At 36.4% G+C, this 17,108-nt stretch overlaps 1 protein-coding gene across 3 annotated transcripts in view; it reads left to right on the top strand.

Annotated features, from left to right (window-relative positions):
- LOC148954197 (putative RNA/DNA demethylase ALKBH6) overlaps positions 1 to 17,108 on the top strand; it is a 57,779-nt gene that overhangs the window by 40,012 nt on the left and 659 nt on the right. For 2 of the 3 annotated variants that reach the window (XM_089086973.1, XM_089086971.1), the window contains one exon: positions 9,996 to 10,094. The exons of the other annotated variant lie outside the window; for it this stretch is intronic. In XM_089086973.1, coding sequence (XP_088943099.1) covers positions 9,996 to 10,094 — 99 coding nt within the window. The remainder of the gene's footprint in view (positions 1 to 9,995; positions 10,095 to 17,108) is intronic. 3 annotated transcript variants of the gene reach the window in all.

Raw genomic sequence — 17,108 nt, 5'->3', positions numbered from 1 at the left:
TTGTCGAGAACAACTAATTCACAGTTCATATAATTCACTAATTCACTGTATATTGATCTTGATTGGCTGGAAATTCAGGGTCACATTTTCTATAGTACAATGTAACTTCACTCTTATTGTATGTCTTTGTATAGTCAATGATACTTTTTGCATTCATATTGTAAAATTCACGTGTTTAAATTTGCCAATTTGAAGCAATATCACATACAGTGTTTTCAAATGGTGAATCACATTCTGTAGCAGCTAAATAAAAATCATTAGGTTTATAGTTATAATATTCAGCGTCTTCACAACGATGACGTAGAAACCAAACTGTCTTGTTACCCCAACAGCTGAATCGTACTCCTGATTCTTCCTCCCAAAATAATTTAGAGCCACGACGATACCAGTGGCGTAGAAATAAACTAAAATCTCGTTTAGGGTTCTTCCCAATCATACCAGGATAAGTATTTTCCCACTGATCACATTTTTCATAGTGACAATTGGAGCATAGAGGTCCTCTAGGGTGAGAGTCACAACTCTCTTCAAGACAAGAACTACAGTCTTTAAATTGTGACGTCTTGAGTCTTTGAATTGTAACTATGTGACGTTACAAAAATCTGTTTTGAAGAGAATCTTCTCTCTCTCATGTAGATAGAATCTAAGGTAGTGTATTCAAAAGGTAGTGTAAATCCACGACATTGTTTTGCTTTGTTTTAATTAATATATCAGTAAATTGAGTAAATGCATTTGAGTCACGTCTCAAAAGTTGCATACAATAGTCCTATGATGGAGAATCATTTCTAATTACATTGTCAAGTGTTTTCTGAGAAAATATTTTTCTTTGAAGAGATAAATCCAGAAAATCATCATCTAGAATCAAACATTTTTCCATAATCACAAGATTCGACATAATTCTCTCTTTATCAAATTAATACATTTTTTCAATCCTAACACTCTCACTGCTGACTTTAGACTGACCGGGATTCGTTCTACTTCAAGAATATTCGCTAAACTACTTTAAAGAAAATATAACAAGAAGAAAGAGAACATTTTCGATTTCGAAACATTTTTATTGTGTGTGTATAATTACAACAACAATAATTTATATTACGCATCAAATTACTGATATAATATATTTTCCTCAAAATTTTTCATTTTCGCATTTAAAGCAGTTCATGTCTATGTATATGTCCTCTGTCAGCGTTTACTGCGAAGCATAATCAATCATTCAATTTGAATTTATTCAAATATTTCACATATCTTGCATACATTTCATCCCATTCAAGACATAGTCTAGATTCAGAGTTCATGGTGTTAAGACCTCTTTTTGGATTTAACCGATTGCTAATAATTGGTAAAGAATTATAGTCGCTTCTTGACCTTCAGCCAATATTTTGAAAGTCATTAATTGAGTGAACAAAGGATTATAATTTGAATAAGTGTTGCAACTTGAGTGAGAATTCCCTTGGGACTGTGGATTTTCTTATTGATATTTTCATAGCAGTGACCTATATGATATAGGTCAAGGTCAAGAGTGATAATATCGGAGAAAAGCCATCAAGCTAAGCAGTACGAATATAAATTGGACATACGATGCGAAATAAGCCAAAATTCAAAAATAGTTTTCGGAACAGAATAGGCAACTACGCTGCGATAAAAGTGATAGGAGAGAAGTAAGCAGAAGAGGGGTGAGAGAGTTGTCTGCAAGAACTGTGGTACCCGCTGGACTTACCCCTTAAATTGTGGGGACAAGGTAAACAGCCTCCAACAGTTCCGTTACTTCTCTTGTAAGTAAATTTCTGCTATTCACTTTGTCGACTCTACCAAAGGACTAATATTGGATTTTGTGTGATTACGTTATCTACAAAATATGTCACCGGATGATACTAGTGTAAAAGAGAGATTAAAATGGAATGCTGTGTTCAATTTCGTAGTAAGGGTGTATAAAGCAGGAAATCAGAGTGCGGATATAATGAGCATGGCTGCAGAGTTCTTCGAGTTGGATGATATACGGAATGCAAAGAAATTACTGTGGTCTGAGGCAGTCCAGTCAACTAGGCCAACTAATCGCGACAAACCCACTGACCAGATATTCGATATCCTAAAAGCACTGAAATACTGCGATGACAACAAAGTCAATTTGCCGTGTTTTGTTATCTATGAGCCTGGCGAGGTTCCTATGATTTCCGGTGAATTCTCAGCGACACTGACCAGGAAAGTGAATGAGCTTAGTGCTAAGTTTGACAGTTTTGTGAGATCCGCGAGTCAGTCCCAACCGGCAGCCTCCTCTGTTTTACTGCAAACTGCGACAGTGTCGACTTATGCAGTCGTGCTAAAGAATCCCCTCAAAGGACTGGACGATCCCGTTTCACGAAAGGATTATCTCGATAAAGTATTTGGAAGCAACTGTGGAAATATTGTGGAACTGAAATCTCGCAAAACCGTCTGGAAAGTTGTTCTAAGTCATCAAGAGGCTGCAAAATCAGTTGCACAGGCTATTACTAAGTCCAACTCAATTATTAAAGAAAAGTGCCCGTTTCTGTGTTATTTGGCATAATCAGGCGCGTATCTACCAGCGTTAGTGAGGAGGATCTTCTCGGTCATGTGAATAATTGTGCCGAAGCCTCTCAGGTCGGTAAAACGAAATCGTTCGGACTGAAATTTTGGACCAAACAGCATCTAGCCTCCGCAATGAAATCTCCGCTTATTATAGGCTACGAACGAATTCCAGTCGAGAACTTTCATTTTCTCCCGAGGCGTTGCTAATAAGTGTCAGGCCTATATGCATATTGCAAAGGACTGATCTAATAAAGCAAGATGCTCAAACTGCGGAGGAGGCCACACTAATTCTAAAGATACCCCGTGCCACAACCAGATGAAGTGCGTCCTCTGTGGCTCCGATAAGCACCCCTGCTACCGTTTCAGTTGTCCAGAAGTCAAAAAGGCCCTATCTAAGCGATGACTAGCTCCAGCACTCTGAGAATAGTGACGTGGAACATAAATGGCGAAGTACTATCTAAATTACCCCTTTTCGAAAATCTTGCTAACAAATTTGACATTGTGTGCGAGCAAGAACATTTCCTGTCGGCTGAGGGACTCCAGCTCTTACAACTAAACGAAAACGTAAATGTGTTTGGCATTCTTTCTAGGAGGTTGGGAAAAGGGCATCCCTCTGGCGGTGTTGCTATTATTGTCTGTGTCTAGACGTTTAAAGAAGCGGACTTTTATATTGCTGTGAAAATTAAAAATACTGTTGTGCTCTCAGTCTATAAGCCAACAAACTACAGGAATATCCAATCTGACAATAAGTTTAATATTGCTTGTGGGAAAGTAAACGCTGTTGCTACATTATGCACGGCAGAAAAACTTTCATGTATTATTGCCGGAGATATAAACTCTAACCTCTGTGATGCTAATGATCCGAGAGGTGAAATCCTGCTCGATGCCTGCCCAAGTCCGCGAGTATTGAGAAACAGAGTAGACTTCACGTATGTGCATAATTCCAGTTCCACTTCCTCGCTCGACTTTCTGCTTTGCTCTCTTGACTTGAGAACTCACGGTGACTGTTATGTTGATATCGGCTTCTATATTTCTGATCACCTTCCAGTGGCTAATACCTTCATTATCAATGACCTCCTAAATAATGCCCCAAATGATGCTCCAAAGCAGAAAAAATGGTTCCAGAAGACTGAATGGCAAAAAGCTAATTTAGCCACGTTCAGGTCTGTATGTTACGGAATCCTGGAAAAGATTGAAGTCCCTTTCCAGATACTACTCCAAAGCTCGCCGATTGCATGTGATGAGAAACAAATACTTCTAAATATCTTCTGTAGTGAAATAATTCACGCCTTGTGCTGTGCAGAAAAACCGCGGGTCCTATTCGCAAAGTGAGAATTGGGTCAGAAGTTCCAGGATGGTCGGAAAACCCAGCTTTGGTTAATGCGTGTCAACAAGCTAAAATGTGGTATAGTGTGTGGATTGATTCGGGCAGTCCTAAACAAGGCGTTGTAAACAGTACTCGATTTTGTATGAAGCGGTAGTTTTCCAAATGTCTCGCCGTGGACCGCTCTTGTGTGATTGACGAAATCAGTGCGTCGCTAAGAGTCGATCCAAATAAAATTTGGAAATTCATGAAGAAAAATCCACCTGAAGAAGCGCACAGTAACAAATCCGCCCCTAATCAAAATTAATGGAATAGTTATTTCACGAGTGAATTTGCTTCACCTGACCCTGAATTGGAGTGCAAGTTCGAGAGAGACCTTGATTTCTGTTTAGAATCTTTGGAACCAGATCCTGGCCCCGCAGTCAGTGTGTCGGATGTTCGTTCGGCTATCCCTAAACTAAAAAAAGTACTCTAAAGGAGTAGATAATATCTGTGGTATGCATCTGATTCTCGGTAGTGAACTGTTAACAGTACATCTAGCACTTATGTTCCAAATGATTTTTAGTTGCGGTCTAGTGCCAGATAATTTTTGTACCTGTGTAATCACCCCTGTCATCAAGAAAGGTAAAGACCCATCTGAATGTTGTTTTTATCGCCCGACAACCATTGCTTCCGTGTTTTTTAAATTGATGAAGTTATTAATTATTAGGAGATGAAGTATGTTTGTAGTACGCCAAATTCGAAGTGCGGTTTCAAAGGAAATATTAGCCGCGAGCACGTGCATAGCCTATTGTCTAATGTTTTGTTGGATGCAGATGCTAAAAGAGAAACCATCGTACTCGCGAACGACGACGTTTACAGAGCGTTTTATTCGGGTATCCATGCTCAACAGCTTATCTCTGCATTTAAAAGAGTTCTTGACATATCTATAATTGCTGCTTATTGGAACATTTATATTAAGTTGAAGGTTAGAGTAAGCGTACTAAAAAACCAGAGCCCGACAGTATTCGACTTCCTCCTACCAGTACGAAAAGGCATTCACCATGGGGCTTTATCATCACCGCCTCTTTATAATGACAGTATCATCGAGGCTCAGAAGACGGTGAAAACGTTCTTTTTTCATGGAATTGATTTGTATCTTGTTAATTATGCCGACGACATTTTAAATCTGAGTAAATCCTTCAGTGGTGTAGAGAATAGTTTAAAATTTTTTTCTGACGAATGTGCTAATCTAGGCCTTGAACTTAACTCAAGCAAAACTGAAGTTGTTGCTTTTGACTGTTGTAAAGAAGAGTCGGTATCTCTAATGTTTTGATTTAGTAATAATGATGTTACTGCAGCAGCAACAATGACTTACCTTGGTTTATCCTTTGGGTATAATCTTAATGTTACCCAGTCCTGTCTAATGAATGATCTCAAACAGAAAGTCCGAAAAGCGTATGGGGTGATTTTGTCATGCAAACGCCTATTCTATAACCGCCTATAACCGCCGCATTCTAGTACGGATCTTCAATTCCTTTGCCACCCCTCATATCTTAGCTTTGTCACCTTTCTGGTCTTTGTTTACTTTTGATGATAAAAAAACAATCCGTACTGTCTTCTATAAGTTTGCAGAATATCTGCTTAGCCTTCCCCCTGGCGAAGAAACCGCCAGATTTCAGCACGTTACGTACTCGATGACCCCTTCGTCGTGATCGCAACCAGGAGGGAAAAGTTCCTGAAATCTTTAGACCTAACGCATAGTACGTATGAAGCTGTAGTGAGCAATGTGTAATGGTTTTCTTTTTATGTAAATAGTTTCACCATTGGTTTTTTTTTTTTTTTTTTTTTAGTTATTTAAGTATTAATTTAAGTTGTTCGTTTGTTGGATGTGTTTTGTTGTTTTCTTTTCATTTTTTTCTCTACTCCATTTTTACTTTTTTGTATTGCTAGAGATGGGTAATAAAAATCATTCATTCATTCATTCATAGTCGAGATCCGCTTGTAAATTCTACTGCAATGTTTGGTACTCTTTTCTTCGTATCATTGCTGTTGCTACCAGCTCCACTATAAACTTCTAATAATGTAAACATACCACTCATTATTGCAAATATATATCTTGGCAAATAAAAAAGAGTATAAACAAACTGTTCTCTCTGAATTCTATTCTCTTACAAATATGAACTTCACAGAAAATCCTTCCTTATATTAGTTGTGGTTGCTATGAGCCTCTAGGTTGCTAGGACCTCTTGGTTATTTTTAGTCCTCCATATTTGGAGTTCCCGTTATCATCATAGGCAAACGAAACTCAGAGAAGAGAGAAAGTAACAAAATGAAAAATAAAATCAAAAAGGGTGAAAAAACTAGGATTTTGTCAGCCAGCGAACCATGAAGATGACAAAATATAAGAAAATATTTCGACAAGGACCTCCGCCAAGTCGTCCTCAGTGCTAAACAAAAAAAGAAAAAAAAAAGAAGGAGAAAAAAAAAAAAAAACGAAAATCTAACCTTTCGTAGTTTACTGTACAAAGACAGAACAGACACTGACAGAACAGACTTTGAGTGTCTGTTCTGTCTTTGTACAGTAAACTTCGAAAGGTTAGATTTTCTTTTTTTTTTTTTTTTTTTTCTTCTTTTTTTTTTTTTTGTTTTGCACTGAGGACGACTTGGCGGAGGTCCTTGTCGAAATATTTGCTTATATTTTGTCATCTTCATGGTTCGCTGGCTGACAAAATCCTCGTTTTTTCACCCTTTTTGATTTTATTTTTCATTTTGTTATTTTCTCTCCTCTCTGAGTTTCGTTTGTCATGTATAGCCAGTGTGGTCTAAGAATCTATTATCATCATAGGCGATTTTTAGATCTAGGGTGATATCTATTAGGCTATCACTACTAAGGTAAAGGGTATTGAAAAAATGTCTGAAGTAATGATAAACGAAAATGAAGAACAAAAAAATATGTGGTCAGAAGAGTTGCTAAAACAATAATTGCAGACACTGACAATTGCAACGAGTCAAAACGGAAGTAAGAACAAGAAAATATACGATTCTAAGACATGCGACAGTGAGGACCAGAACGGATCAAAAATAAAATGAAGAACAAAGCAACCAGGGGTTAGAAGATATGCAACAGCTAGGAAAAAGAAAACGAGGTTAGACCAGATAAAATGCAGCGAAAATTACTAGGGACAGCGAGAATTACAACATGTAAAAATTAAAGTAAAGAACAAAGAATTGTACTCTTAGCAGGCAAAAAACAGCGAGAATCAGAACGAATCAAAAACGAAAGTGAATTGAAAGAAATATTAAGTTAGACCAACAACACCATTGCAATCTTCAAAGCCAACAAACTGTGGCACAAAACCCAGTACAAACCTATAAAGACGAAATAAACTACACAAGTGTTAATTAAAAGTTATTGGGACCCTTCAGGGTTGAATGTATTCAATGTGTTGTCCTCCCTTTTCCCGAGGAACGCGTAGCCAACAAATGTTATTCATTTGGAGGTTGCTGCTTGCTTGGTCGAATTGTATTGACACCTCCACAATATCCAGATGAACTGGTTTGGTCTTTTATAGAACGTCACGTGCTCTCTAAAGAGTTTCACGAAGGTTAGGCTATGTTAGATTAGGTTTGATTGGTTCGGTTAGCTTAGGTTATTTACCCATTACTGATCTTTAGAACACAACTCAACCAAACCTAACCTGAAGTAACATAATCTAACCTAACCTAACTTTTACCATCATAGCTTGCATAAGACTGAAAAAGCTGACTCGCAAAGCTAATTGAATCCAAGCAGAGAAAAAGGAATTTCGGACATTCACTGGTGAATGTCGACATTAACCAGATTTCGAATATGTACGGTAACACACACACACACACACACATATACATATATATATATATATATATATATATATATATATATATATATATATATATATATATATATATATATATATGCACGTATGCACACACACACACACACATGCACGTGCATGCATGCACGTACGTACGTACGCGCGCACGCGCGCGCACCGGGAGCACAGCGGCTTCGCCGCCGGCCCCGGCACTCGGCACGGTCCATATATAATATATATATATATATATATATATATATATATATATATATATATATATATATATATATATATATATATATTCTCACTGTCACTTATCTTCTAAATGCTGACAATCTGAGCCTTTTATGGATGTCATGACATTCAAATGGACCTTAAATTAGAAGTAGTGCTTTTTTAAAATTGCATTTTTTTATAGGACCTATAACTTCTGCCTCGGCTTGTATTTTGTCATTATGAAATAAATATCGCCGAACCTTTGTTTCTTTCAATTGTTCAGGTTGTGGGGCAAAAACTTCTTTTTCTTCCAACGATTTATCTAGTCCAGGTTTTTGATTTTCAAAGGTATGGAAGGCATTGACGACAACCTTTGTGTTTTTTTATTCTTCAGGAGGTAGGACAAAAACGTCTTCTTTTGCCTTGGCTTGTATTTTGTGATTATGAAAGACATATTGCCAAACCTTTGTTTCTTTTAATGGTTCAAGTGGTGGGATAAAAACTTCTTTTTCTTCCAGCTATTTATCCAGTCCATATTTTTGATTTTCAAAGGTATGGTAGGCATTGATGACCTTATCCATGTAAAAATCCTAAACCCAATCATCATCGCCATCATTTTCAATTTTGACAGGTCTTGATTCTCGCTGTCCGCCCGGCCCCGGCACAGGCAATTTGAGCCTTTTCTTGATGTCATGACGTCCAAATGGACCTTAGATTAGAAGTGGTGCCTTTGTAAAATTATATTTTTTTTTAATGAACCTTTAACTTTTGCCTCGACTTGTCTTTTGTTATTATAAAATACACATTGTCGATGCCGAACCTTTGTTTCTTTTAATTGTTCAAGTGGTGGGACAGAAACTTCTTTTTCTTCCAACGATTTATCTAGTCCATATTTATGACTTTCAAAGGTATGGTAGGCATTGATGACCTTATCCATATCAAAATCCTAAGCCCAATCATCATCGCCATCATTTTCAATTTTGACAGGTCTTGATTCTCGCTGTACGCCCGGCCCCGGCACTCGGCAGGCTTTTATATATAGATTCTTACTGTTGCTTGTCTTCAAAACACAGAAAATGTGAGCCTTTTCTTGATGTCATAACGTCCAAATGGACATTAGATTAGAAGTAGTGGCTCTGTAAAATTATATTTTTTTTTATTGAAGCTTTAACTTTTGCCTCGACTTGTCTTTTGTGATTATAAAATACACATTGTCGATGCTGAACCTTTATTTCGTTTAATTGTTCAGGTGGTTGGACAAAAAACTTCTTTTTCTTCCAACGTTTTATCTAGTCCATATTTTTGATTTTTAAAGGTATGGTAGGCACTGATGACCTTATCCATGTCAAAATCCTAAACCCTATCATCATCGCTATCATTTTCAGTTTTGACAAATTTTGATTCTCGCTGTCCAGGTTGATTTTGATTGACTCGCTCACATGTTCAGGGGCACACATCTTCTAACCGCGTGTATCTTTGCTCTTCATTTTCATTTTTGACTTGCTCACATCTTCGGTGTTGCATGTCTTCTAACCGCGTGTCTTTGCTCTTCATTTTCCTTTGTGACGCGCCGCCGCTCTTCTTATAAGTACGTGTGTAACGAATTTTCTTGGAGTTCTGACCTATCTAGATAGTTTGTTTTTTTTATGCGAGAATATCCCAAGATGTCAATTTTCCCGAAAAAATATGAAGCCGTTTTCGAGTAAATAAATAGATATATATAGAGAGTATATATATATATATATATATATATATATATATATATATATATATATATATATATATATATATATATATATATATATATATATATATATTACTCTGAAAAACGGGCAATTAATTTACTAGTTCGAATGTATTTTTGACAACGCTTAACTAAGTCAAGAACTTTTTGAAAATATGATAAAGGTACCCTTATCAAACAGTGTACAGTACGACCCAGTTCCGGGGCGAATAACGCTTCTTTTTTTTCTTATAGAAAACTTACACTAGAGATTTACTTTATGTTCATTCACAAACATGACATTAACTATTCATCATAAAAAAATAGTGCGTTGGTATACTCTTTTATTTTTTAGCCCCATCTTGATGGTCCACTGTTTTTTCCTACGATAACAACGATCAGTCTCAAGTCTCATGCAGTTCTAGATTATTATGTCGAAGAAGAACATAGAGATGTGAGTTTTTGCTTGTTCTGTCAAAAGTCAAATGTGGTAATTCAAAAGACAGAATATCATAATTTTGATAAATTGACTTACCCTAATGAAGATTTTATCGGCTACCCGCGGATTAATTGTTTAATTTGTGGATTTGTATTTTATTTAGTTCTCAAGGTAATAAGTCCAAGTTTTTGTCAAAGTTGTGCGACATAGCTGGAAATAGTTGGAATTGAAGCTGCTGGTGCTGAATGTATTTTATCGTGAAGGCCAGACTCAAACTTTCCTTTCGCGAATAACTGTTATTTAAAGTACCAAGATCATCGAAACAAAGATCCCTGGACATTAAGTTCTCAAAGTAATAAGTCTGCGTTTGGCCAAGGTGCGTGACACCTCCTTTTGTAGTGAGGGTGTAGCTGGAGTCTGGAGCTGCTGGTATCAAATTCACCCGTATCTTATGTTGAAGGCCCAACACAAACTTTTCTTTTACAAGCAACTGTTGTCGAAAGGGCGAAGGTCATCAAAGCAAAGATTGTTTTGATCCCTGGACCCCTCTAAGTCTACTCATACCTTAAAACATGATTTTCTCAACTTTTTCTTTTGGTGGTTTCAAAATTCTTAACTTTTCAGGGCGGTACCACATTTTCGCCAGTGTTGCCAGGTTCAACGAGAAAAATAAATAAACAAAAGCAATTTAGGTAAATTTGACCAATCTTTTCGTTCGTAAACATTCAAACAGTAATAATCTACTGATTCTCAAGGACAACTCACCTTCAAAGGAAAACTACACCTTCTTTAGGCGTTTCGTATTATTTGTTTTTATTATAGTTCTGCTGATTTCTCAACTATGATTCTCTTTTTAAATTTGGCACCTGCTTTTACCAGATACTGCATAACAGCATATGGAGGTCTTTTTCAATAAAGATTTATTTGCCTATTTTTCCTAATTTTTTAAGAAGTACATTGTTAATGTAAGTTCCCTTAAACAGTTTAAACAATCAAAATATTATTTTCACTGTCCTTGGTACTTATTAAGAATTAAAAATTCGAAATACTTTTTCAGTTTTAAAATCTTCTGAATTTTTTTTTCTGTATAACGCACCCATCTTTTGAGCTGGAAGAATGACTTAATTCACTACTTGGGTTTTTGTAAGGAATTAAATGGATTGCGGGAGGAAATTTTTGTGGGGTCTATAAAGGAGAATTTGTAAGAATTTTCTATTAGAGATCTAAGTTTTATAGAGATTAAGAAGCTGAGAAGGTTGGTGGGTACAGGTAACCTAGGGCACATAGGGAACATATTATTTAACTTATTTGTTTATTAGTTTGGAATAAGGGGTGAGTTTTCACTTTGTAATTTTATATTATTGTTAATGACGGCTTTTAGTGTTATAAGTGGTGACCGGGGTTTACCCCCCCCCCGCGGAAAATACCCCTACGCAGAAAATACCCCCCGTGGAAAATAAGGCTTTCCAAGTTTGAGGCTTTTATTTTAGCTTTGTTTTTTAATTTTCCGTAGGGGGAAGGCATTTTGGTACTTGTGTATTGTAGCCTACGCCACTCACTCAAGTTTATGCTGTGTAAAACTCGAGAAAAAACCGGTTTCTTCCTTAGTTTCTTTCAGCTTAGCGTGACGCAAGACAAAGGCAAGTGACAGAGTAGATTGTAAATATATAATTTGGGCTATATATATATGCACATAAGGGGGGTGGGTGAAGTATTGGGACAGTTTGAAGACAGAAAACAATTCTTACCTAATGATGTGCAGAATAATTGTACCATTTGCATGTAGACCCGCTATACTTTATCCCCCTCCCTAATGTGAAACTATATAGCCCAAATTTGTTTCTAAAGTAATGAAGAAACTAACAAATAAGCTGGTTTGTTCTCGAGTTTTACACATCATAAACTTGAATGAGTGGCGTATAATACACAAGTACCGGAATTTTTCCTGGAGAGAGAGCCGGATTTTCCAGCATTATTAAAAACGATCAAAAATTAAATAATAAAAAACAACTTTTTTCAACGGAAAGTAAGGAGCAACATCAAAACTTGTAATGCTTGAGTTGAATATGCAAATCAAGCTTAAAATGAAAAAAAAAATATTGCTATTGAAGCATAAATGAAATCCAAAACGAACAGAAATTAAATAAACAATCAATGCAAACAAACATATAATAGATCCTAATGTAAATGAATATGAAAATTAAATTGAATATGCAAATCAAGCTTGAAACGAACACGAATCACTGCAAACAAGAGTTTGGGCATCGCCTCCTTCTCTCATTGTAAAAGCCTAAAACCTATAACGTCATTGGTGATTTACTGAATACGAAGTGTATTACAAATATTTTCCTTTGTACTTAATATTCAAAATAAACATTAAAATTGCAATAAAGTTTTGAGCTGATAATCTTTCGGCAATTAATATTATTATGTATCAAATATTCAGTTTAATCTATTAGTTGTTTTTAAAATTGTTCAAGACGAATATAGTTTCACTACAAACAAGAGTTTGGATACTGCCCCCTTCCTCGACTGTAAAAACCTAAAGACTACTGCGTCATTGGAGCTTCACTGAAAACGAATTATATTACACATATTTACTTTTCCAGTTCTTACAGCATTGAAAATGAAAATAAAATCACGGTGAAATAAGATCTTAAACTGATAGATCTTTCAACAATTAATATAATTATATATGAAATATTCAATTTGATTTTGTTTATACTTTCCAAGACTGTTTAAAACTCATATAGTTTTCAATAAAGCGCCAATGACGCAGTAGGTTTTAGACTTCTACAGTGAGAGAAGGAGGCGATTCCCAAACTTTTATGTGTAGTGATTTTTGTTCGTTTCAAGTTTGATTTGCATATTCAATTTAAGTTTCACTCGTTTTAATGCTTATTTATTCATTTATATTAGTTATTATATTATTCATTTATATTTCTGTTCGTTTTAAGTTTCATTTATGCTTCAATAGCAACAATTTTTTTTCATTTTAAGCTTGATTTGCATATTCAATTTAAGCATTACTCGCTTTGAGATTTACTTATACATTTATATTATTACTTGTTTTTTTACTACGTTTTACTACTACGTTTTTTTACTATGATGGCTTATTTAATTTCTGTTCGTTTTGAGTTTGAATTTTAACAGGTATTTGTATCTGCTGATCTTAAGCTTAAAATTGCCTTTACTTTTCTTTGAAAAACTTCTTTTTCGGAATTTTTTTTTTTTTAATTAATTTTTGTTCGTTTTTGATTGCAAAAAGTTTCAAATTTTTAAAAATTCCTTATTTCAAAATAAAACTTTTTTTCAACATCAAATGCTCATCAAAGTATCAAAAGTAGTATCAAAATAACAATATCAAAGTAAAAAAATTGGTTTTTGTCAACCTCGGAGTTTTTATTATGTGAGGTTTGAACTATTTTTAACAAAATGGCTATCTCAAAATTTTTATCGGATGGGTTTGAGGAAAAAGGGCGTAGGGGCAGGGGCTAATTGCCCTTCGATCTCTTTTGACTCTTTAAAAGTTAACTAGAACTTTCCACTTTCAATCAAATGAGCCGTCTGTGAAGTTTATACGATACCTTCAATGAGATCCATATATACCCCCAGGGCATAACTTACAACGCCTGTCCCCGGACCCTGGGTGGTTGTGTAGACCCCGGAACTTTAATATCTGATGTTTGAACTATTTTTAACAAAATTTTCACCTCAAAATTTTTATCGGATGGGTTTGGGGAAAAAAGGCGTTGAGGGTGGAGGGATTATTTGCCCCCGATATCTTCTGACTCTTAAAAAGAGAGCAAGCAATTTTAAATTCAGATCAAGTTAGCCTTCACTGAAGTTTATATGAGAATTCCTTTCATAAGAACCATATACGCTCCCAGGACATAACTTACAACGCCTGCCCCCCATGCCTTTGGGGTTTGTGTCGACACCATGAAGTTTTGTTATCTGACCTTTGAACTATTTAAAAAAAATAGCTATCTCAAAATTTGTATCGGATGGGTTTGGGGGAAAAGGGCGTGGGGGTTGCCCTTTGATCTCTTTTGACTCTTAAAAAGTGAACTAGAACTTTCAATTTCGTATCAAATGAGCCCTCTCTGAAGTTTATACGATCATCCCTTCCATAACAACTATATATGCCCCCGGGTATAACTTACAACGCCTACCCCAGACCCTGAAGGATTGTGTCGACCCCGGAGTTTCGTTATATGATCTTTGAACCATTTGAAAAAAATGGCTCTCTCTAAGTTCTTATCGGGTGGGTTTGATGAAAACAGGGCGTGGAGGGGTTAGTTGCCCTCCAATCTCTTTTGACTCTTAAAAAGTGAACTAGAAACTTCAATTTCAAATCAAATGAGCCCTCTCCGAAGTTTATACGAGTATCCCTTCCATAAGAACTATATATGCCCCCAGCGCATTACTTACAACGCCTGCCCCCGGGCCCTGGGGGGTCGCGTCGATACATGTGTTTTTCTTATCTGACCTTTGAAGTTTTTTTTTTTTTTAAATGGCTATCTCAAAACTTTTATCGGATGGGTTTGGGGAAAAAAGGGTGTCCGTTGGGGGGGGGGGAGGTATTTGCCCCCGGATCAGTTTTTACTCTTAAAAAGTGAACTAGAACTTTCAATTTCCAATCAAATGGGCCCTCTCTGACGTTTATACAAGCATCCCTTTCATAAGAACCATAAACGCCCCCAAGACAACACGTACAACGTCTACCCCCAGGCCCCGGGGGGTTGTGTCTGCAATGGAGTTTTTGTTATCTAATGTTTGAACTATTTTTAGAAAAAATGGCTATCTCAAAATTTGTAGAGGATGCGCTTGGGGGGGGATACGGGCATGGGAGGAGGCTAGTTGCTCTTTGATCACTTGACTCTTAAAAAGTGAACTAGAACTTTCAATTTCCAATCAAATGATCCCTCTATGAAGTTTATACGAGCGCCCCTTTCATAAGAACCATATATGCCCCCAGGGTATGACTTAGAATGCCTGCCCCTGAGCCCTAGGGGGTTGTATCGACACCTGAGTTTTTCTTATCCAACCTTTGAACTATTTTTAACAAAATGGCTATCTCAAAATTTTCATCGGATAGTTTTGGGGAAAAAGGCGTGGGGGGGGGGCTAGTTGCCCTTGGATCTGTTTTAACTCTTAAAAAATGAACTCAAACTTTCAATGTCTGAATTTTCAACTATTTTTAACAAAATGGCTATCTCAAAATTTTATCGGATGCATTTAGGGGAAATGAGTCGTGGGGGGATATTTGCCCTCCAATCTCTTTTGACTCTCAAAAACTGAACTAGAACTTTCAATTTCCAATCAAATGGGCCCTCTCTGAAGTTTTTACGAGCATCCCTTCCATAAGAACCATATATGCCCCACGGCATAACTTACAACGCCTGCACTTGGGCCCTGGGATTTGTGTCGACACCGGAGTTTTGTTATATGATCTGTGAACTATTTTTAACGAAATGGCTATCTCAAATTTTTATCGGATGCATTTGAGAAAAAAGGGCGTGGGGAGTGGTTACCCTCTGATATCTTTTGACTCTTAAAAAGTGTACTAAAACTTTCAATTTCCAATCAAATGAGCCCTCTCTGAAGTTTATACGAGCATCCCTTCCATAAGAACCATATATGCCCCCAGGGCATAATTTACAACGTCTATCCCCGGCCCCTGGGGGGTTGTGTTGACACCGGAATTTTCTTATATGATCTTTGAACTGTTTTTAACAAAATGGCTATCTTGAAATTTTTATCGGATGCATTTGAGAAAAAAGGGCGTGGAGGGGGAGGGTGGTTACCCTCCTATATCTTTTGACTCTTAAAAAGGGCACTAGAACTCTCGATTTCCAATCGAATGAGCCCCATCCGAAGTTTATGCGACGACCCCTTCCACGTGAAGTGCCTCTGGAAAAAAATAATAATAATAATAAAACATTGGAGCCGTATGGCCTTTTCTATAGGCAATGCTATAGTGTTGCCTCTGATAATTAGCTTTGCTTTAAAATTCTAAATAAAAAACCTTTGGCGTAAAGAGCAAAGTCTTGAGGAGGACGCAACCCCTTTCATATACGTAATAATTTCTGTTCAAGTTTTGATGTTGCTCCTTACTTTCAGTTGAAAAAACGCCACTCACTCAAGTTTACGATGCGTAAAACTCGAGAACAAACCGGTTTCTTCGTTACTTTAGAAACAAATTTGTGTTAAATATTTGCACATTAAGGAGGGGGGGGGGGTAAAGCATAGCAGGTCTGAATGCATAATATGTATTTTGTTTTTTGGAAAATATGTATTTGTGTTTTATATGTACGGAAAATAGAAAAAAAACAAAGCTCAAATAAAATTTTCGGAAAGCCTTATTTTCCACGGGGAGGGGGGAGGGTATTTTCCGCAGGGGGGGGGTAAATATCTAGAACCGTTATAAGCATCATATCCTATTTTCCAAGTCAATTATGATAATAATACTCTACTACATATAATTGGTAGAGTCGGTAGGAAAACCCGTTTATTTGTAGCCTATTGATTAGTGCACCAAAGGTGTATTGTTAAATATCCATCCCGGCCAGCTCAGATGGTCGAACAGTAGACCCCCACTACGGGAGTCATAAAAGTGGAGTCAAGCAGGAGATACATCAAAAGTTTATTGGACAGTCTTGATAAAAAAAAATCACTTTATAACTTTAGACAATTAAATTATTAGATATTGGCTAGAAAAAAATACATTATTATAATTATTTTTTTTTTTGGGGGGGGGGGGGTAAACAAATTAAAACGTTTTTTTTTAAATCATTTAAAATCATTTCAGAAAGGTTCTTTGGATCATGAATATGGAGGAATTACGCCTCCCCCTTCCCCCATTTTCTAGATTATGCGCGTAGATAGTATTTATAGTTATTTATAATAAGAGATACATTTGGTATTAACTATGTTAACTGTATCACAAGTCCATCAGGATGGAACTTTTTGCTGAAACCTAAGAATAAAACCTAAGTGGGTGATATGGTTCGTTGTAGTATTTTG

The sequence above is a fragment of the Artemia sp. Qi Xiang Cuo genome, chromosome 3, assembly GCF_049724085.1.
Source record: "Artemia sp. Qi Xiang Cuo chromosome 3, ASM4972408v1, whole genome shotgun sequence".
NCBI classification, from domain to species: domain Eukaryota; kingdom Metazoa; phylum Arthropoda; class Branchiopoda; order Anostraca; family Artemiidae; genus Artemia; species Artemia sp. Qi Xiang Cuo.
Note: the sequence above shows the minus strand (reverse complement) of the source record. Positions and strands in the feature narration are given on the sequence as shown.